This window comes from Mizuhopecten yessoensis, unplaced genomic scaffold (genome assembly GCF_002113885.1).
Source record: "Mizuhopecten yessoensis strain PY_sf001 unplaced genomic scaffold, ASM211388v2 scaffold3949, whole genome shotgun sequence".
NCBI lineage: Eukaryota > Metazoa > Mollusca > Bivalvia > Pectinida > Pectinidae > Mizuhopecten > Mizuhopecten yessoensis.
The window spans coordinates 741,391-765,405 of record NW_018405300.1 but is presented as its reverse complement, the minus strand read 5'-3'; the positions used below and the strand labels follow the sequence as shown (position 1 = coordinate 765,405).

Here is a 24,015-nt window from a genome sequence, read left to right as displayed (position 1 = left end):
CATGAGATCAGGGCCCTTGCTGCGTCATGGGCCCTCCTCAATGGGTCCCCCTTTCAGGAGGTCATGTCCGCAGCTTTCTGGCGCGGACAGACTACCTTCACGGATTTTTATCTCCGGTCCTTGGCCTCTCATTCTGATGGATTGTATTCCCTTGGACCGGTGGTGGTTGCACAGTCTGTGGCTGTTCCTCCACAGTAATTCAGTGATTTTAAATAGTATGCTATCAGGCACCACGGTGGTACACCTGCTCGTTTCACGGGGAGGTTTTCCATTTTTTAATTACTTTCGGGGCTTTATTAGGGGGGTTCCTTGAACCTTTTCCCTACCTTGAGCATGTCTCGAGTTTGTTCCGTCAGCCTGGTCTGCCTGGATTCGAAGCCTCCACTACGGTAAGACGAATTCGCATACTAAAGTTATGGTAATTATTACTGAAATGAAATTGAGGTTTTTGAAGTAAAACCAATTTTCATGATGTAATACTTACCATAACTTTATGGAGTCCCACCCTGTATTCCTCCCCTTGCCTCCTCATCCTGGCTGCCTTTAGGCTCCATAAAAGGGGGTTTGAGGAAGGGAGATCACTCCGTGGCTCTGTCATCGAGATAGAGGTTACGTCACGGTAGGGAGGTAGGGATATTTGAATCTTTTGTTTTTGGGCTACAAAGATGGGTGTAGGTATTGTATATGCATACTAAAGTTATGGTAAGTATTACATCATGAAAATTGGTTTTACTTCAAAAACCTCAAGCTCATATACCTACATATACCTACATGTACCTGAGAGACCACTTTGTGTTATCAGGAAGGGGTGGTCTGTTTTATTTCACTGTCCTGATATCTGTGACAGTTAGATGGTGACCAGAATAAGAAAAAGGGGTTACCATTTTAGTGCCTTTCCACAGGAACGTAATACTTTATAGAATCATTACAACACTATTGCAACAAATCCAGACAGTAAAAAACGCAACTTCCCGTTTTGTTATTCATACACAACAGAGACCACTTAACATCTACCAAGATGTCCATGCACTTGCTACCAGAAGAAAACCATCCTTATTTGTGTGTATTGAATAATCTTCAAGGAACTTGTGTTACCTTATGTTCGAACAAGACTACTCGGGTCACAGTCTGGCGCCTTACTGACTGCTCGGAAAACTGGCATCGTCAGGTACGGAAACTGATGTTTTAACAAATCAGCAACAGAATTATTGAACAGCCTCCGTACCTCCCTCTGGACATGTGGATCATTAGCTGTGTTAAGGAGTCTTTGAAAACCAATCTCTCAAAAACAACTTCTAAGCTTGATACTATTCCCAAGTTAACTGTTGATGTTTAGTTTGAATATTTTTCTCTTTTATCTTTACAAATACTGTAGTTTCGGATGTATTTATGTGAATTGCTTTAGTGATTTTTTTCTATAAATTGATAGGACAGTGTAAAAATTTTGTAAATAATTACTACTTTTTAAGTAGAATAAACTTAAGTAGTATAAGTTGAGGTCATTTAAATAGCAAACTGTGCAAACATTTGACAGAGAGAAAGAAAAGGTTGTGATTTCAATGGACTTGGGACCCGTCAGTATCGACTGCCATTCCTACTTACTGCCGATTTTTCTACCCAGAAATTGTAATGCTTAGTATCAAAATGAAATAAGAAGCACAGCTGTGAAGTCAAACTCTTCTTTGCGATTGTGACTGGTACAGTGGAACCCCTTACCTCAACGCTTTTTTAAAACCAACCCTTTTGCATTCTTAAACCACTTGTCCATACTGTATAACATGAAAGGTTTGTTGTGCATAAACTTGTATGTGTATAAAAAACTGTAAGTATTTTCGCAGCAAATTAACAATTCCGGATTTCATCAGACTGTGTTCCTATTTTAGTTTATATACCGATTTCACATTTCTGAGTGATATTTACAAAGCGATTCACAAACAAATACTTTAGATAATTGAACACTTCATTTAAAATAAAGGTATGCTTTTACATAAATGGACATGTGTTATCAAATTAAGAATGTGACCAATCAAGTGAAACAGTAGGCCTATGGGGCGTCGCGAGAACAGGTTAGTGACAATTTTTTTTCATAACATGATGTCAACACTCCCACCGCAGTTATGTTTACTTTACCTGTGTGAGTTTTTTTATAAAGATAATGTAGATGATGGTCCTTTTCCAAATTTTCCCTGCTNGAGAAGCATGGTTAGTGTGACTCTTTGTCATTTTAAAACATACCACAAATGTGTTCTGGACTGGTATTGGACAAATGATTCATGGAATGGTGGATATATTTCGATGTATTTGAGTACAGGCTAACCACGAAAGTTTTTACCCACGAAAGCTCTAAACCACAAAAAAAAAGTACACACGAACATTTCATGATATACAGTATATAATCAGTAGAAAGTCATTAAGTCATCTGATCATGAAAAGCTCTTTTTACACAACCAATACAATTATCTATGTGACGTATCGATGACTAGTACGATATGTTCACTGTCACCTTCATCAGACAAATGACAGTGAAGCATATGCACACAAAGGTGTAAAATGTGTACAAGGTGTCCACAAAAATAGATGTTGATTTGGCTTCGCTGTAAGCATATATACAATAGTTGTTATATATGTACCGAAATGACTCGATTCAGCTACGCTTTGTTTAATACTTGGTCGTAGTTATGCGAGAGTCTTTGAGCCCCCTTGGACAGAGAGAGCAATCTGTTCAAGCGGCAGATAAAAGAAGACATCTGGATACGCTGCAGTGGGCCAGTTCTAAATCGAGACAAGGGGGCTCAAAGACTCTAAAAAAAAAAGTGATTGGTTGTATAAAAAGGACTTTTCATAATCCATACTTACCAACCTGAAGAAAATGTTTAGAAATATTAAGTCATCTGGTCATAGAGCAACAGGGCTTTTGCAATAGTGTCTCAATGGCTGAATAAAGGCCCTGTTCCCAATGGAAATTAAGCATACATTTTCCAATTTCTAGATTTTTTTAACAATCACAAATGTATAATTTTTTTCTGAAAATAAAAGTTTTAAGTAAATGCAGAGACTTCTTAAGGAAAAGAAAAACATTCCTTTAATTGAAATATTGGTCTGAGTTTTTGTATAAAGATAATGTAGATGATGGTCCTTTTCCAAATTTTCCCTGCTTAATCAGTGTAATATCTCTAAGACATTTAGTCACCTGTCCACATGTAATCTATAAAGTGTTTTTTAGTCTTTTAGTTTTTTGAACTTTCATTTTAAGGCGTTAACCGAAATGGTGCTATTTCGTGAGTTGACATAGTTAGCGTCTGGATAAACATAAGATTAAAGAGTACTATAGCAGTACGCACAGTCTAGATAACAGTGGTTAGGGAAGTTTACCGACACACAGATTTGTTCAACTTTCTTGTCTCGGTATATACTGTATAATTAGGATCGGGCAGGAATTGACAAAGACATGCAAAGTAAGCATTGTTTGACACATAGCTCACTGTGACCTGTACATAATGATAGAGCTAAGTAATACCTACAATTCTGTAGGAACAAGTGGTGAGGCCGGGGGGAACCACTTCCCATCAATATCACTTAAACAGGTTCTATCTCCTGTAAGATGTATTATGAGACGTAAGTGATCCCTTTGTGTATTTGATGTGAGACCCCGTCAGCTTCACCTAGAACCTTTCCTTGATACTATGGTCAGTTGTACCTGGAACATTGTTCTGACACCAATGTCAATTTCATTTGGAATATTTTCCTGATACTTATGTCAGCTTTTCCTTGAATCTTTCCCAGAAACTAAGATCATTTTCACCTGGAATCTTGCTTGCTCTGATAGCAATATGAATTTAATCTAGAACCTTGTTCTGATACCAATCAGCTTCATCTAGAACCTTGTTCTGATACCAATCAGCTTCATCTAAAACCTTGTTCTGATACCAATGTCAAGAACTTGATCACATCTTCCGTATACTATAGAACTCATCCTGTCTAAAAAGGTTTTAGTCAAATCTGATATACACCTGAAAAGTCAGTTTACCTAAACAATAAGTTGATCAGATCTGATGTACACTAGTTTTTTGTGTTAAGTAATATCAAGTTAATAAAATGATGTATTGATTTGATATACAATATACAAAACTATGTTAATTATGTAGAATTCAAAATTTACACAAGTTTTATCCAAAGTTTGTAGTAGAAAAAAAGGTACTGAAATCCAGGAAAAAGTTATGTATACATTAGGACTCAAAATGATGGTTTACACCCTGTCTTTTTTGAGCACATTAAACCTTAATTTTGGAAATTTATACACTAATGGGGAAAATCGTTCAGTAGCTAGCCTGTGAAAAAAGGTACTTTAACAAATATTTTGTAATACAGAATCTAACAATTACTCAGAACTCAGACATGTGGATAATTTCCTATTGTCTTTGCTCTGTTCGTGATCAATTGTCAAATTAATTATTCAAGAGAAAACAGGTGATTCATACAAGTTGATGACAGATCTAGATCGCATGCTAATCACTCAACTGTAAAAATGGTCAAATTGAAGATTCAAGTTAAGATATGAAGCGAGTGTACTTCCTGTTTAATCAAATTAGCAGTGATAATGACCCCAGTAACCTTCCCAGAAATGAGCTAGTTCTCCTGATTGTAAATCAGACATCTTGATAAGTATGCATTCTCAAATTCTTGTAATAAACTTTTCTTCATTATATCAGCATTGGAATATGAAGTATGCAAAACGTTTCCTTGTCCTCAATTACGTCTCAAATATACAACATCTCTGTATTGGAATGGAGTTTACTACAGAGATATCACTCTTTATATTCTTATTTCATTTACAACGTATCTATAAACAGGAAAATAGGATGTTTTTATCAAGAATGACTGACATATAATGAAAAATTTTAAACGACCCAGTATGAAAGTCCACCACATTGTTGACAGTCTGATGCTGAGAGATAAACCCATGTTACCAACACAACAGATTTCAAACACTTAAGGTCCAGGTTTATACCTACTTAATGATATGCCTTCATGCACTAGAACTGATCATAGGTGGAAGGCTTTGATTAGCCTCCCGTTTGATGTCTCCTTTGAGAGGAAAGCTTGAGCGCCAATGATGAGGAAATTCATGTGTTGAAAATAAATCGGGATATGAAACCTTCATTGAGATTAATTTTATTCCATTGTTTAATTGTCTCATGCAGAATTCACTGTATACTATTAGTGGGCTGTGGGCAGGTTGATTGTCGTGCCTGCCATTTAATACCTTATAAAAGTGCACTAGCTGTTTTTTTGAGGACACATGACATCTGTCCTTGAAGGCAGTATTCATGGCACTGCAAAAGTTCTATTGAATTGCTTTCCTCTGAGTTCAATTTCCTTGAAAGCCAAATGATGACATTTTCAATTTTCACACAGCAAGAATCAAGTAATAATTCTAAAAGGTTCACAATTTTTTTTAAATTTTGAACGTTTATCATTAGTCAAAGGGAAGAAATGTTATTCAAGTTTGTGACAATCATGTGAGTCCCTGATCTTTTTGTAAATTTGTTACCGACTATACTTACTTTTATTTATTGCCAGCATCCTGATCACTATTCACGAACCAAAAGTGTGGCCGAACAGGCGGTCCTGAGGACAGATGGACGGGAAGGTTTGAGGACATGTGCGTTACGTTTAGCCGGAGTGTATGGTCCTGAGGACCAGCGACACATCCCTCGCATTGTGGTATGTAAGAAATTTCTTTCCAGAAATATTTCATTGAAATATAAGCTTGTACAGAGCTAGCAGACTCTCCATAGTCTGTAGCAGGATGACTGAGTTCCTACGATTATTTCCTTCTTATACAAAAGTATCAACACAACTTTGATTTGGAGTTGGAGTTGGAGTTCAAATTCAATATGGCTCCCAGTGGCCATCTTGAAACTTTTGACAACCATGTGTTTCCAATACAGGGGAGAATGATATCTAATGTCCTCTTAGTAGAAGGTTCATTGAAGTTCAAGAAATCCCATGACAACAGCAATAGGGACTATGACAACACCAATAGGGACTATGACAACACCAATAGGGAATATAACAACACCAATAGGGAATATGACATCACCAATAGGGACTATGACAACACTAATAGGGACTATGACAACATCAATAGGGACTATGACATCACCAATAGGGATTATAACAACACCAATAGGGACTATGACATCACCAATAGGGACTATGACAACACTAATAGGGACTATGACATCACCAATAGGGATTATAACAACACCAATAGGGACTATGGCATCACCAATAGGGATTATAACAACACCAATAGGGACTATGACATCACCAATAGGGACTATAACATCACCAATAGGGACAATGACATCACCAATAGGGATTATAACAAGACCAATAGGGACTATAACAACACCAATAGGGACTATAACAACACCAATAGGGACTATGACATCACCAATAGGGACTATAACAATACCAATAGGGACTTTAACAACACCAATAGGGACTATGACAACACCAATAGGGACTATAACAACACCAATAGGGACTTTAACAACACCAATAGGAATGTATCAGCAAGTTCTTCATGTTTTAGCAAACTAGGTATAAAATCAGGTGACCTGCCTAGCGACAATAAAAAAAAAACTGATTATAGTGACATCTACAATAGTAAATGAAATAATGACATTGCTCTTAAGTTACCTTATGACTGAGAAAAGGTGATAAAAAAATTCTCCGATATGTCAATTGTTCAATCGACAAAGTGTTGTTTATCATTTCTGTTAGAGGACTATGTGTTGTTACCTGTATAGAAGGAACATCTATATAGTATTACATTCTGTACTAACACATGTGTTTCGTTTCTTTGTTTCCACTCCTGAATATGCCGAGTAGCTGAATTTCATCCATTTTTTTTGTCCTTTAGGCATTGGTGTTTAACCTGCCAGGGTAATACGGTATTAATCAGAGAATGCTTTATGTCCTGGCTGCTCCCAGATGTACTGATAGCATTTATTTAATGTAATCATCCTTGAAAATTTATCTCTTTTCGTGACAAAAATTCTGGCGAAACGTCAGCGATTGCATGCCAGACTATAATGCTCTTTTACCTAGGCAGAATCGTAGAATTCTGATGCAATTTAGATTGATTTAATTATAAGAAAAACTCCTCTTATTGAATATACAGTTCTACTTGCTTTTTTACAGCCAATTAAGTAAGTTAGGGGATTAGAGATCAAATCATGTGCATTTTATTTTGTTAGCGCTCATCCTACGTACATCACGAACATATTGTACTTTTACTTCAAATCTCTACATCCTATTTTCTTTACAGAAATTAAGTCAAATGATTGGATGAAACTCTCTCTCAGTTAGATGTAATATAATATCTGTATGATGACATGCCAGCCTACTCAAACATGTGATGATTAGTATCTAATATTCCACACCATTTATTGACACATAATATATATAGATCCAGGGCACTCCAGTGATCAGTGTTCCTTGTCAGACTCTAAGGCTTGGTGAACTTCATAACCTCTGAATATACATCCATCAAATAGGGAAACAGAATTTACATCAACGGATACCAAACATAGGTCAAACTAGCTCACTTTAAGTTATACCAACCTTCTATACCTCAATCAAAACTAACTTCTAGTTCACTGTCAAATCTAATCTCTAGTTCACTATCAAATCCAACATACAGCTTACTATCACCATCCCAAGCTAATCCAATCTAACATCTAGTGCACTATTAAATCTCCCTGTCTTCTTATTTACTATCATAGGCATTGCTAAATTCATCAAATATATTGTCTAGCTCACTATCAATTTCATTTATTAGCTTATCAAATCTAATATCTAGCTCTGACTTACAAGCAAACTTGACCTACAGTATACTTAATTCGGAGATACGGGTGCCCTATAGTAATCACTCTGTCTGTCTGTCTGTCTGTCTATCTGTCTGTCCGTCCACAAATTCTGTTCCTGGCTGATAACTTTGGTATTTATTGACCGATGAACATGAAACTTGGTCAAGATGTTCAGTTCACAAAAATACACATTAAGGTTTAAAAATCAAGGTCAAAGGTCAAGGTCATTAGGTTCAAAGGTCAAGGTCATCGGGTCAGGGGTCAAGGTCAAATTTTGTAGCTTTTCACTGGTGAACATTTCGCTATGACATTATGAAGCAAAGTTGTTCGGAATCAAACAAAGAGACACACTGAGGTAAAAAGTCGAGGTCAAAGGTCAAGGTCGTTAGATTCAAAGGTCAAGGTCAAATTTGCATCTTTTCACTGATGAACATTTTGTTATGACATTATGAAGCAAAGTTGATCAGAATTAAACAAGGAGTCAACTGACCAAAGGTCAAGGTCATTGGGTCAAAGGTCAAGGTTAAATTTTGTAACATTTCCTTGATGAACATTTTGTTATGACATTATGAAGCAATGTTGTTCAGAACTTAACACAGAGTCAACTGACCTTAGGTCCAGGTTACGGGGTCCAAAAGGTCAAGGTCAAGTTTTGTATTTTTCACTGATGAACATTTTGTTATGATATCTAGAAGCAAAGTTGGTCGGAATTAAAGAATAAGTCAACTGACCAAAGTTCAGGGTCACTAGGTTAATGGTCAAGGTCATTTGGGTCCAAAGGTCAAAGACAAAGTGGATCTCTGACTTTGACCCTGGCTCTTGATGTAGGAGGTATATAAGGTGAAATAAAACAAATCAAAGCTAACAAATGAGTATTGCACCGGTATTTACATTTCTGTTAGCCCAGCAAATATGGAGGTGGAAGGAAACAAGACTCACATCATAGTACATGTAAAATGTATATTTTGCTTCCTTGCGAGTCCAAATGTCAAACGTCAAGCTCAGCTATATGGGCAGATTGCTTCTTGATGAATATGGGGGATATATTGCCAGAAGACGGGGCCCTTACTGACCTGTCAGTGTTCTAGTTAACATTCAAAACTGTAGTTCACTATTAAATTTACCCTCTAACTATCAAATGTAAGTGATTGCTCATTATCAAATCCATTTATTAGCTCATCAAATCTAATATCTAGCTCTGACTTACAAGCAAACTTGACCTACAGTATACTTAACATTCAAAACTGTAGTTCACTATTAAATTTAACCTCTAAAGATCAAATGTAAGGGATTGCTCATTATCAATTTCATTTATTAGCTCATCAAATCTAATATCTAGTTCTGACTTACAAGCAAACTTGACCTACAGTATACTTAACATTCAAAACTGCAGTTCACTATTAAATTTAACCTCTAACTATCAAATGTAAGTGATTGATCATTATCAATTCCATCTATCAGCTTAACAAATCAAGCATCTAGTTCAATATTAATTCCATTAATTGGCTTATCAGATCTAACCACCAATTCACTATCTATAATCCAACCTCAAGGTCACCCTAAGCTATCAAATCTAGCCTCTAGCTCAGTATCAGTCAGTATCTCACTGTCATAATTCTGGTCTCATGTTCACTGGTAATATCCACCCTTACTTATTGTTTAATGTTCCCAGTGTCAATACTCAGCTCCCTTACTTACTGTAAACTATAATCTATGGCTCCCTGCTAGCTTACTTTGAAACACATCATCTAGCTTACTGTCATGTTTATATAAGAACCTCAAATTATTATTTCTATCTAGTTTACTGTAAAAAACACTCAAGTTTACTGGCAACTCGTTCTCTAGCTTACTGACAGTCTACTCGCAACTAAAAAATAGAGTTACCCCATAGATCCAGAGTGTGTGTGTGTGTGTGTGTCAAATGTCATTACCTAGGTAATTTTCATTCTATTCTGTAATGTTTTCTTTTCATATTTTTTTACTTCTGCATTTCCTTCTTTTTCATTTTGTCTTGAGTATAGTAGATTCAATAAAAAAATGGATGACTTGCAGAAGAAATTGGTTTTGATGAGAATGTATAGTAGTAATCTGTTGAGGATTGTACCATACATAGTGACACATGCTAGGCCATGTCGTCCACATTAGTATCCCTTTGTCTGAACAGACAATGCTATACCAGACCTATCTGATTGTCCACATTCTCTCGTCAGAGGCATACTTCTAATTTGTATGTAGCTTGTCATCTTCAAACACTGGGTCACTGGCTTTTGAGTTTGTCAGCATGGTGTTAAGTAAGATTTTCTTGATTCAGGTTTTATCTAGAACATGAATATTCAACAATTACTTTTTCCAAATTTCCTTGTAATCAACAAATTTCATCAGAATTTACATTTGTCATGCATTTCATATTTTGAATTCATCATTTTGATTTGAAAATTGAATTCATTTCTACATTTTTATCTCAGAAATGATTTCATAGACAGCAAAAAATCATACAGGTTTATTATGAATTAACATGTTTGAGAAACCTTGCATGTCAATAAGTGCTGGCTGTCCAGCCACTCTACCCGAAGTTGCAAGTGACGCCAGATTTCTGAGCCAATTGTGTCGCATATCTATCTAATTTCACAACTGACACGCTGACTCTTTCATTTGACGCAGGAAAGTACAAGGAGCTTAACCAATATGGAAGTCGGTGTGATTAATATCTTGTGTTGAACTTTAGAATTTAAGGAGGGACGAAAAGAAATATGATGACTCCAAGGATGTGTCATCGCCATGGAGATGAGTGATGATGAAATACAATAATTTGCATACATGTGACACTTTCATTAGCAAGTGTATGAACGATGGAACAGAATATCGCATGATATTAACATGTGGTTTGTCAACGTGTGTAATAGCATTCTTTAAAATCTAACACACAAAATGTCTTCAACCGATTGAAATACGGAAAGCAAAAAAAGAAGTTAGAAATATTTGACAAATTCCTGTTTATTATTTCCTGTACAAGGATTCATTGCATAAAAAAATAGACCAGGGAAAAAACGAAATTTACGACAGGTATGATTAATTAAAACAAATCATGTCGTAGAAAGAGGGAAAAGCATTTTGACGCATGTCATTAATGCCAAACTTTTTCATACATTCTTGAAGTTAATGGTGGATTGTGATGAATGTTTAGATTATCGACAGATTCCGACCAGTTTTGAAATGACAAATATGTTGCCGAGCTCGAGTGAAGAAGGCATTGTGATCGTTTGATGAAGGTATGGTGACCAAATCGGAGATGTGATCATTTGATCAAGGTACGGTGACCAAATCAGAGATGTGTTAATTTGATCAAGGTACAAAATATACGATGATCAAATCAGAGATCTGATAATTTGATCAAGGTACGGTGACCAAGTCAGAGATGTGATAATTTTATCAAGGTACGGTGACCAAGTCAGAGATGTGATCATTTGATCATGGTACGGTGACCAAATCAGAGATGTGATCATTTGATCATGGTACGGTGACCAAATCAGAGAGGTGATAATTTGATCAAGATACGGTGACCAAATCAGAGATGCACTGTCAGCAAGTGGTAAAGCAGAAAACTTTTGAAAGAAAACAAAGTTGAATGTTTTTTTAGCTCACCTGGCCCGAATAGTCAAGGGCCAGGTGAGCTTATCCCATGGCGCAGCGTCCCTCGTCCGTCAACTTTTTCCTTTAAAACGCTACTAGTCCTTAACAGCTCAGAGGATTTTGACCAAATTTGGTCTGGAGCATAATTGGCCAAAGGGTTCTCAGTTTTGTATAAACGGAGGGTATGGTCCCCCTGGGGGCAGATGGGCAGAGCCAAATAGGGGGAAAATAGGTAAATCTTTAAAAATCTTCTTCTTCTAAACCAATGGAAGGATTTTGACCAAATTTGTCCTAGAGCATCTTTGGACAAAGTAGACTCAAGTTTGTATAAACGGAGGGTGTGGCCCCTCTGGGGGGCGGGGCCCAATAGGGGAAATAGAGGATTTTTTTTCTCCTACTATACAAGTGAAGGGATTTAAACCAAATGCAGTCTGAAGCATGATTAGGGACAAAAAAATCAATTTTGTATAAACTGAGGTGTGTGGGCCCCCTTCTTTTGGGCAGATGGGTGGGGCCCATTAGGGGAAATAGAGGAAAACATTAAAGAGCCTTCTCCTTTTGTACCGATGAAGGGATTTTGACCGAAATTGGTGCAAAGCATCATTGGCCAAAGGTTCTCAGTTTTGTATAAACGGAGGGTATGGTCCCCCTGGGGGCAGATGGGCAGAGCCAAATAGGGGGAAAATAGGTAAATCTTTAAAAGTCTTCTTCTTCTCAACCAATAGAACGATTTTGACCAAATTTGTTCTAGAGCATCTTTGGACAAAGGAGCCTCAAGTTTGTATAAACGGAGGGTGTGGCCCCTCTGGGGGGCAGAGCGACGGGGCCAAATAGCTAAATCTTTAAAAATCTTCTTATTCTCAACCAATAGAAGGATTTTGAACAAATTTGTCCTAGATCATCTTTGGACAAAGGAGACTCAAGTTTGTATAAACAGAGGGTGTGGCCCCTCTGAGGGCAGAGGGGCGGGGTCCAATAGGGGAAATAGAGGAATTTTTTTGTCCTACTATACAAGTGAAGTGATTTAAACCAAATGCAGTCTGAAGCATGATTAGGGACAAAAGAATCAATTTTGTATAAACTGAGGTGGTTGGGCCCCCTTCTTTGGACCAGATGGGTGGGGCCCATTAGGGACAATAGAGGAAAACATTAAAGATCCTTCTCCTTTTGTACCGTTGAAGGGATTTTAACCAAACTTGTTCTAGAGAATCTTTGACCAAAGGGAATTGAATATTTATAAATGGAAGATGTGTCTGAAGCATGCTTAGGTGGAAAAAACTCCATTTGTTTAATTTATATAAAAAGGTGCATGTGAGGCCCAATAGGGGAAATAGAAGAAAATTGGGACATAACATGGAAACTCATTTTCTTGGTGTCTATCACACCAAAACAGATTTATATGTAGTTCTTCTTGCAACTTTGTTTCTTGTACTCCTTTGATAAACCTGTTTGGTACTCAGCAGGAAGGCCCCTGGGCCTCTTGTTATTTTTAACATTTTGAAATATCAATAATATTTGATTCATTAGTAAACTGCTTGCACTTAAAACTTACATAAAAAGTGTCTTTATCATTTGGTAGTGACAATTTTGTGTCAAAAAAAGCCTGATAGAAAATGAGGATAATCTTGAGAGCCTTGACATGGTTTGCTCATTGTTCCAGGATTTAAATGAATATAGATGTGTTTGCCTTGATAAATAGATATTCCGACCAAGCCATTAAAGTATTTAACAACACAGTTCTCGGAGCTCTTGACTGCCGCAGCAGATATACAGCACAAGGAATGGCTGCACGGCTCCGTTTAACTGGTGTGGACTCAGAATTACAATACTGGCGCCCCTTTCCACGGTAGTTTCAACTTGAATATTAAGCAGACAGCTGTTGAATTGAGATTTGTTTCCCAACTAAATTTGGCGTACAATCAATAGTATGATAAATTTTGGTGATTTATCACGGAATCCGGATCATTCCGGAGTTCTTATCACTAATTCCCCCCAGATTTTAGAGCACTTTTAACGGTTATATAAAACTAACCCCAGTACAAATCCACACTTACTATACTCTATCAAATAAGTGTTAGGTCCCTAAGGGCTGCAGATTTGACAATTATATGTGATTTTAAAGAACGAATATTTTCCCCACATTATGTTGGATATAACTTGAGTGTCACAATGAACTTAACCCAACAGGATTAGTCCTGGAACTCCGAGAATGTACTTGATAGTAACTTACTCTAGGGAAACCAAAAATGAAATTTAACAGGAAGATACCTTGGAACTAAAAGAATGAATTTCGACAGGATCACCCTCGGGGCCAAAGAATGAATTACAACAAGAATGAACTATAATAGAATAACTCTTAGAACTCCAATAAAGAACTTAAATCAGAATAGTAAGAATGACCTTAAAAAGGAATATTCTGTAAAGTCAAGAATTAACTCAACCAGGATTACGAACTCTGTATGTAAAATTTAATACAGTGGTATTGAGATTAGGTCACCTAATTAAAGCTCTGTGACTTTTACAATTTGTAGGATATTCCAATATTCGATTCCTCAAAAAACACTGCACAGATTTCAATAAAACTTTGCTGCAAGCATCTTTTGCTAATGGTTAATGAAAGTACTCATCATAGACACCAGAGGCCTGTGGGATGGAACCCAAAGTAGGAAAACAAGAATTATTTACTTTAAAAGAATTGGTCGGTCCGTACAGTGCTTCAACTAAATCGTAATTGCATTACCCCTTTTTATTATATCGTCAATTTCATTACCCCAAAGTTATCATTTGTCCACCTGGGGGAGATAAAGTTTACTATAGTATATATTCTGTACAACATCAAAATCATCATATGTGTTCGAAGGTACACAAACTTTGATCCTGAGCCACTCCTGGCACTCAATTGGTAGGGTCCAAAGGGAGAAATTTGGCTTAAATTCAAAATATCAAACTAAGATGTTTTAGGGCTCTAAACCGATGGAAAGGCCTTAAACTCTTTTGGAAATATAATAATTTATAATCAGTAGAATAATATCCTAGGATAGCAGTTCAATGGTATCAAGATTGGTTTCTGATTTCCTTCAGCACTCCAGCTCAAGACTGTTGGCAATGTTTTAAATGTTGCTAAAATTTCTAAAAGTTCTGTTGCTAGTCGCAAAAAATCCAATTGTTAAAAGGTCTAAATGGATGAACTGTCTGATGATGCTTTATCAAAAGCTACATGTTAATTTCATTGCTCCCAGGTCACCATTCTCTCAAGGGAGGGTTTCAAATAGTATAGTTTACATAGAATAATGCTTTTAGGTATCTTAATTACCGAAAGCACTAGGACAAAAATTGTAAGCATGATTTATTGAGGCCTATGAGTTTGAGTTTTCATAAAAATTGTGAATTCATGCCCCTCTGTCTCACTATTTGGTCCTGTGGATGGGGACGTAACTTGTTGTATAGAAAACAGCGAAAAACACTTATTTTTCATTACAAAAGTAAGTGATTTTTAACTGTGTTTTTAGAGTCAATCTTTGTGACTCTGTTGGGATTACAGAAATTTCCGAACTAACAAGAACTACTTTTTCAATATTTTTGGTAAGAAATAGTTACAGCTTGGTTCAATGTTTTGAAAAGGTTGATCAGACAATACAAAAAGTGAATCCTTGTCATTGTCGGTCAGCTGTAAACAATTCACATTTCCAACTTCTTCAAAAAAACTACTACTCATATTTCAATAAAATTAAGCAACAAACATCCATGGCAAATTTTATAAACCAAAAGTGTAAATTATATTGCTCCAGACCTCCCCCCCCCCCCAACAAAAAAAAAAAAAAAAAAAAAAAAAAAAANAAGGGCTGAACATGTCATGTGCTGATAATGGCTAAACATGTCACATATCATATCAGTAGATTTCTTTCAAAGATGCAAGTCCTATACATATCAGTTGTTCTTTGGTGACCTGTCTGTTGGTAAAGTAAAAAGTCTCTCCATAGCATGTCAAAATGTCAATCTCCTCCATAACAATTACTTGAAGGTAAATGGATAGGACATTTTATTATATTGGTAACACATATCTGACACTGTGGTTCAATAACTAAATTATCCTTTTCCCATGTTCCTAGCTCCCGAAGCCAATAAAGATAACACAGGAAAGAAGCTGATTTTATACCAACTATGGTCGGTGTGATATCTCAGGGGTTGGAACTCTAGTTTGTTGATAGGTGTAAGTTTAATGCCATGACCTGCTGTAATAAACATGTCGAGGTGGGCCTTGGTTTGGGACTCAGCCAATGCAGCCAATGATATTTGGCCTGTATCATGCTGACTGAAGAGCTATCCAACTTGTTTAAATAGATGACCTTGACCTACTTTCAAGATGATAGGTGTCAAATGTTTTAGAACATTTTTTAAACAGTCTGAATAACCAAAAGGCCTAGGCTCATGGTATTTGGTGAATCGCATGCTGTGATGAATTCATTCAAATGAATTAACTTAACATTTACTATTTTTCAGTGTCACAGGGGGGTCAATTGAATGTGTGAAAAACTTAAAATGACTTCTGATGAATAAACAGTGGGTCTTGGGTCATCATGTAGATTGCTTCGGGAATTTTTATCAAGTTTGTTCAATGAATGACAGTGATATCAAGTAAAATTGATAAAATGTCTTCACCCTCACAACCCCCAACTCACCAAATGCAGGTACGATTCAGTAAAATCAAAATCCAACTTCAAAATGTCAAAAAGTCATAAAATGTTACTGAATGGTGAAGGTTGTAATCGTTACTGGAGGGGGAAGGTGTACTAATGGTAGCTTTGTCCCAGCTAAACGACTTACCCCTATCAGGCAATAACTTTGATACTTCATTTTCTTCAGGTTTTGACACAAAGAAAATTAAAGTTTCAGTTGAAACATTGTAATTTTGCACTGGGGACAAAATTTCATTATATTTTCAAATTCCACCACCATTGTGACAGAACAGTTTTATTTATCATTGTCATTGCCTTTGTCATGGTGGACCGAACCTTGAGGGGAGGGGTAAGGATTCGCTACGGGCATGACTAATGATGCTAAAATTATCAAGAATTTAGATTTAAAAATGAAATATATTGATGAGATTTGTTTAAAATGAGGATAAGATGGGTGCACGCAACATGCGGGCAACAAAATGCCGCTGTCTTATCGCTGTGTTTATTATTTTTGTTCACAATCCATCACCTTTATATGGTATCATTAATGTACAACATGGAGGCCTCCGTTGTATTTTCTAGTTTAGTTATTTCTTAATGCTTTAATGAAACTGTTTTGGCATTTTGGTTCTCTTATGCCAAGCTCGTGATGGAAAATAACCCTTTCAGTAAATTTCTTACATTTTTTGACTTATACAATTGTGTGATTTTGATTGATGTTTATGCCTATTCATATATTGATTGACATATGTTATTGATTTGTATTTATTGACATCATATATTTATTGAAATGTATGATATTGGTCGTTTAATTTTTATATTGATGTTTAAGTACAGTCATGTTCTTATTGACATCATGTTTTTAATTGACATCACTTATTATATTGTCCCCCATCAGTTCCAGAGGGGGCTATAGGTTTGCACTCTCTCCGCACGTCCTTCCCTCAAAGAAGCTTTTCCAGGACATATCTTCTATACTATTTCACCTGGAGTAACCAGATTCAGTGTACAAGAACATCATTGGATAGTGGAGTACTAGTGCGGAGTAAAAGAAGTTGGTCACTATGACCTCACTGTGACCTATGTTTTGACCTTTGACCTTAACTTTTGATTAACCAGATTTGGTGTACAAGGACATCTTGGGATGGCAGAGTGCAAGAAGTAGTTCACTGTGACCTCACTGTGACCTCACTGTGACCTCTGCTTCCTGACATAAGTACTGTTTGTTAAATATAGAAATCATTACCAGTGGGGGACTCTTGATTGCCTTGCAATACTTTGCTTTGCTTATTAACATCATGTTTTTATTGACATTATGTGTTTTTTGACATCATGTACCTATTGACATCATTTACTTATTACATAATGTGTTTTTTGACATCATGTACTTATTGACATCATGTACTTATTAACATCATTTACTTATTACATAATGTGTTTTTTGACATCATGTACTTATTGACATCATGTACTTATTGACATCATGTACTTATTAACATCATTTACTTATTACATATGTGTTTTGTGACATCATATATTTTTTGACATCATGCACTAANATACATAATGTGTTTTTTGACATCATGTATTTTTTGATATCATATGCACTAATTGACATCATGTACTTATTGACAAATGCTAAATAGAATATATTTTTGATTGATGTTTATGGCATGTATTCATTAAGATGGTATTTTTGTTGACATGTACGTATTAACATGATGTATTGTTGATTGATGTTTATGTAGCATCATGTATTTATTGACAACGTACATGTTACAGGTTGAGTAGAAAATGGTGTCAGATTCCAGTTATCTCCTTCGTCATGGTTACACGTTATAAAATTATCCCTAATTCATGCATAATGATGATTTTATGCTAATTCTCCTCATAAATTTTAATACCAACCCATATTACATTGACAGTTTTACTTGTGCTTTCTTCCTTCTATCTGAATAAACCTGTTAAAGATTGCTTCAGATGACAAGCATCACTTGGCAATGTTAACTTAGGCAGCCAGACTGGAAGTTTACAACAATTCCAAGGTCTCTATCACAGATTAGTTTGAAAGATTGTCATAAATCTGTTTCCTGTGTAACAGTTCTGCCAAGGTGTCCATCAAAGTGTGGGTGAGGTATTGTCATCAGGCTGATAGAAATATCATCAGGAATATTGATTATTATTAGCTGAACAATACAAACATAAACCTGGGGTTCACAATCAGATCATACCTATTTCATTTTTACAGTTGTAAACCTTAACACTGCCTTAGATACCTTGACTTGCATTACCTTTGAGCCTCCATTCATCTTCAAGAAAAATGTTTCCACTTTATGATACAAAATTGTAAGATTAAAAGCAAAATTAAAAACTGTTGTTGATCTTTTGTTCAGTTCATTTATATTTTTTTTAATAAAAGTCCGACAATGTGTTGTTTTCTTTCCAGGAATGATTTATCAAAGTTGTAGTCATGCTGGAAAAAACAGTTTCCAGTCTTGAGTTACAATTTTTGGCAGTGGTATGAGTATCGTTATAATCTGCCCTGATCTGGCCACATTTCTGATATAATGGTGGTCTCTCAGAAATCTCAAAGTTGTCCATTCTCTACAGCATGAATGTGTGTGTGTTACTACATAAAATGTCTTAGTAATGAAATTACAGATCTTACAACATACAACATACAATTGTCTACCATTTGTATTCACCGTGTCATAGCGGGAGTGGGCAGATTGTCATGTTTATGCGACAGACTCTGGGTCAAGTATCGGTGTGATCAGCATAGCAACATCATGTTTGATTACACGTCTATGGCATCATGACATTTTGCATGCTTCAGAAAGTAAAAATGTCCAAAACAATTTCATTTACTTTATACTTCCAGTAATACATAGTTTGAATATCAGAAAATGTGTTATCAAAATCAAGAGCCGTCAGAAATGTCGTAAATATAATATTAAACACAACAGCTGTCAGAAATATCGTAAATATGGTATCCAAGACAACAGCAGTCACGATATACCTTTAAATGGGGGACTAGTTTCTATTTTGAAGGTGAAAATCTTTCCACATAAGGATAAAGTTATCTCATGGTCATAGAACATCAGCCTGTCATTTTCTGCGGTGGTGATTTCAGAAAAATAGTTTGAAATATTAACTGAATAAGTCCATTAAGATACGGAAGCTTGATATGACAAAATCTGGGGTGAATCTAGAGGTCACTGGACGCTATGTGGAGTTCACTGGACGCTTGTGGAGATTGCTGGACACTAGATGTCGCTTGACATTAAATCTTTACCACAATTGTTGTTATGAATAAATTGGCTTAGTTAGTTAATTAATTCAATCTTGGGTTCCTGGGCACTTAGATGGCAGCTATGTATAATGGTCCCTACAGGGCAGTAGCCTTTTTATGGCAAGTCAGTTTTGAGATAAGGTCAAGGTCAAGCATAATTCTAAATAGCAGTAGTTAAGTTCATCGATGTCTTACTGTGTTAAATGTAAATTACAGACCATGTTGCATTAAAGGAAGGCCAAGCATACTGTTTCTGTGTGCAGGAATGTCAAACACACTGTTTCTGAGTGCAGGAAGGTCAAACACACTGTTTCTGTGTGCAGGAAGGTCAAACACACTGTTTCTGTGTGTAGGAAGGCCAAACACACTGTTTCTGTGTGTAGGAAGGTCAAACACACTGTTTCTGTGTGCAGGAATGTCAAACACACTGTTTCTGAGTGCAGGAATGTCAAACACACTGTTTCTGAGTGCAGGAAGGTCAAACACACTGTTTCTGTGTGCAGGAAGGTCAAACACACTGTTTCTGTGTGCAGGAAGGCCAAACACACTGTTTCTGTGTGTAGGAAGGTCAAACACACTGTTTCTGTGTGCAGGAATGTCAAACACACTGTTTCTGAGTGCAGGAATGTCAAACACACTGTTTCTGTGTGCAGGAAGGTCAAACACACTGTTTCTGTGTGCAGGAAGGTCAAACACACTGTTTCTGTGTGCAGGAAGGTCAAACACACTGTTTCTGAGTGCAGGAAGGTCAAGCACACTGTTTCTGAGTGCAGGAATGTCAAACAAACTGTTTCTGAATGAAGGAATGTCAAACACACTGTTTCTGTGTGCAGAAAGGTCAAACACACTATCTTTATGTGTAGGAAGGTCAACCACTGTTTCTGTGTGTAGGAAGGTCAAACACACTGTTTCTGAATGAAGGAAGGTCAAACACACTGTTTCTATGTGCAGGAAGGTCAAACACATTGTTTCTGTGTGCAGGAAGGTCAAGCACACTGTTTCTGTATGCAGGAAGTTCAAACACACTGTTTCTGTGTGCAGAAAGGTCAAACACACTATCTTTATGTGTAGGAAGGTCAAACACTGTTTCTGAGTGCAGGAAGATCAAACACACTGTTTATGTGTGCAAGAAGGTCAAGCACACTGTTTCTGTGTGCAGGAAGATCAAACACACTGTTTATGTGTGCAAGAAGGTCAAACACACTATTTCTGAGTGCAGGAAGGTCAAACACACTGGTTCTATGTGCAGGAAGGTCAAACCCACTGTTTCTGAGTGCAGGAATGTCAAAGACACTGTTTCTAAGTGCAGGAAGGTCAAACAGACTGTTTCTGTGTGCAGGAAGGTCAAAGACACTGTTTCTGTGTGCAGGAAGGACAAACACACTGTTTCTGAGTGCAGGAACGTCAAACAAACTGTTTCTGAATGAAGGAATGTCAAACACACTGTTTCTAAGTGCAGGGAGGTCAAACAGACTGTTTCTGTGTGCAGGAAGGTCAAAGACACTGTTTCTGTGTGCAGGAAGGGCAAACACACTGTTTCTGTGTGTAGGAAGGCCAAACACACTGTTTCTGTGTGTAGGAAGGTCAAACATACTGTTTCTGAGTGCAGGAATGTCAAAGACACTGTTTCTAAGTGCAGGAAGGTCAAACAGACTGTTTCTGTGTGCAGGAAGGTCAAGCACACTGTTTCTGTATGCAGGAAGGTCAAACACACTGTTTCTGTGTGCAGTAAGGTCAAACACACTGTTTCTGTGTGCAGGAAGGTCAAATACACTGTTTCTGAGTGCAGGAAGATCAAACACACTGTTTATGTGTGCAAGAAGGTCAAACACACTGTTTCTGAGTGCAGGAAGGTCAAACACACTGTTTTTGTGTGCAGGAATGTCAAACACTGTTTCTGTGTGCAGGAAGGTCAAACACACTGTTTCTGAGTGCAGGAATGTCAAACACACTGTTTCTGAGTGCAGGAAGGTCAAACAGACTGTTTCTGTGTGCAGGAAGGTCAAACACACTGTTTCTGTGTGCAGGAAGGTCAAACATACTGTTTCTGTGTGCAGAAAGGTCAAACACACTGTTTCTGAGTGCAGGAAGGTCAAGCACACTGTTTCTGTGTGCAGGAAGGTCAAACACACGGTTTCTGTGTGCAGGAAGGTCAAACACACTGTTTCTGAGTGCAGGAAGGTCAAACACACTGTTTCTGAGTGCAGAAATGTCAACCACACTGTTTCTGTGTGCAGGAAGGTCAAACACACTGTTTCTGTGTGCAGGAATGTCAAACACACTGTTTCTGAGTGCAGGAAGGTCAAACACACTGTTTCTGTGTGGAGGAAGGTCAAGCATACTGTTTCTGTGTGCAGGAAGGTCAAACACACTGTTTCTGTGTGCAGGTTTCTGAGTGCAGGAATGTCAAACGCACTGTTTCTGAGTGCTCGAAGGTCAAACACACTGTTTCTGTGTGTAGGAAGGTCAAGCATACTGTTTCTGTGTAAGATATATATATATATATTCATGATCCCCAAATGTATGTTGGGTGTACATATTCATGACCTGTAAGTAAGATCAGGAAACACCATTTCCGTAACGTAGGCTAAGTGTACTTTCGGAAAGTTTTTGATATTCATTTCCCATTTGATTTTTTTTGTGATAAAAAAACCCAAATATTTTGTGGTTGTATTATTAATTCTTGATTTTCTAATCAATGAGAAACAGAGTGTTTGTAATTGTACAGAAACACAAGGCAATAAAGGTGATTACTGGAACATTGTAAGAAGCATACTCTGTAGCATCCCCAGACTCCCTCCAGCCACTGAAGCACCCTTGACTTCTTACTACCACTGCAGCCCATAATCCCCATACAATTACAAAGCTCTTTCCTCACCAAATTGAAAATTTGACATCTATATTTCTGGGGTTGCCAATTGTCATTTTTGTTCACAATCTGTCATTGACGAGAGAGACCCTGAGAACAATGATCATTGCTCTGGTGAAGAGGCCTCATTGGCTCCTGGCTGTCGTCGACCTGTGTACAGACACTACTGGCCTACAGGACATACAGAGTGAACCCTCACTGAACAGGATAGAGCAGGGCAGCTTACTGAAGAGAGGGGAAGAGCAGGGCAGTATGCTGAAGAGAGGGATAGAGCAGGGCAGCTTACTGAAGAGAGGGGTTAGAGCAGGGCAGTATACTGAAGAGAGGGATAGAGCAGGGCAGCTTACTGAAGAGAGGGGTAGATCAGGGCAGTATACTGAAGAGAGGGGTAGAGCAGGGCAGTATACTGAAGAGAAGGGTAGAGCAGGGCAGTATACTGAAGAAAGGGATAGAGCAGGGTAGTATACTGAAGAAAAGGGTAGAGTTGGGCAGTTTATTAAAGAGAGGGATAGAGCAGGGCAATATACTGAAGAGAAGGGATAGAGCAGGGCAGTATAATCAAGAGAGGGATAGAGCAGGGCAGTATACTGAAGAAAGGGGTAGAGTGGGGCAGCTTACTGAAGAGAGGGATAGAGCAGGGCAGCTTACTGAAGAGAGGGATATAGAAGGACAGTAAACTGAAGAAAGGGCTAGAGCAGGGCAGTTTACTGAAGATAGGGGTAGAGCAGGGCAGCTTTCTGAAGAGAGGGATATAGAAGGACAGTAAACTGAAGAAAGGGGTAGAGCAGGGCAGTTTACCGAAGAGAGGGATAGAGCAGGGCAGTATACTGAAGATAGGGATAGAGCAGGGCAGCTTACTGAAGAGAGGGATAGAGCAGGGCAGCTTACAGAAGAGAGGGATAGAGCAAGGCAGCTTTCTGGAGAGAGGGATAGAGCAGGGCAGCTTACTGAAGAGAGGGATAGAGCAGGGCAGCTTACTGAAGAAAAGGATAAAGCAGGGCAGTATACTGAAGAGAGGGATAAAGCAGGGCAGTATACTGAAATGAGGCACAGAGCAGGGCAGCTTACTGAAGAGAGGGATAGATCAGGGCAGTTTACACAAATTTGGAATAGATATACTTTTATAATTATCTGTGTCCAGAGTAATTTCCATGGTGTCGCTGTTCAGATTATTTCTTTTGGTCCTATTTCTATAGTTCTATAGTACTTCCAATATTTATTTTGATTTTAGTTGTATCAGTATTGTCAGGAATGATGACCATTATAACACGTATTGCACATACCAGGGGATACCCATACTTGTTTCAAAGCAAGGGTAAAACAAAATGTCAGCCACTTCCTTGGTTACACTAACCCAAAATTGTATAGTTAATGCAGGAGAACATCTCAATTTTAATGTTTTTAACTTGTACTGTCAGCTTTAACATCATATTTTGTATTGTTGCTCCTTGTACATTTAGTGTGTTGACCAGGGGCAGCCCCTCGATTAGTACAACATATCCTTAATCAACATTTGCTCAAAATCCTGCCTAACGCACCATATGTTCTCCCTCAAATCTACGTATCCTCCATCAGCACATCATATCCTCCATCAGCACAACATATCCTCCATCAGCACAATATATCCTCCATCACCACAACATATCCTCCGTCAGCACATCATATCCT

At 37.5% G+C, this 24,015-nt stretch overlaps 1 protein-coding gene across 2 annotated transcripts in view; it reads left to right on the top strand.

Annotated features, from left to right (window-relative positions):
• LOC110448226 (short-chain dehydrogenase/reductase family 42E member 1-like) overlaps window positions 1–24,015 on the top strand; it is a 187,503-nt gene that overhangs the window by 135,556 nt on the left and 27,932 nt on the right. For both annotated transcript variants that reach the window (XM_021494369.1, XM_021494370.1), the window contains one exon: window positions 5,581–5,724. In XM_021494369.1, coding sequence (XP_021350044.1) covers window positions 5,581–5,724 — 144 coding nt within the window. The remainder of the gene's footprint in view (window positions 1–5,580; window positions 5,725–24,015) is intronic.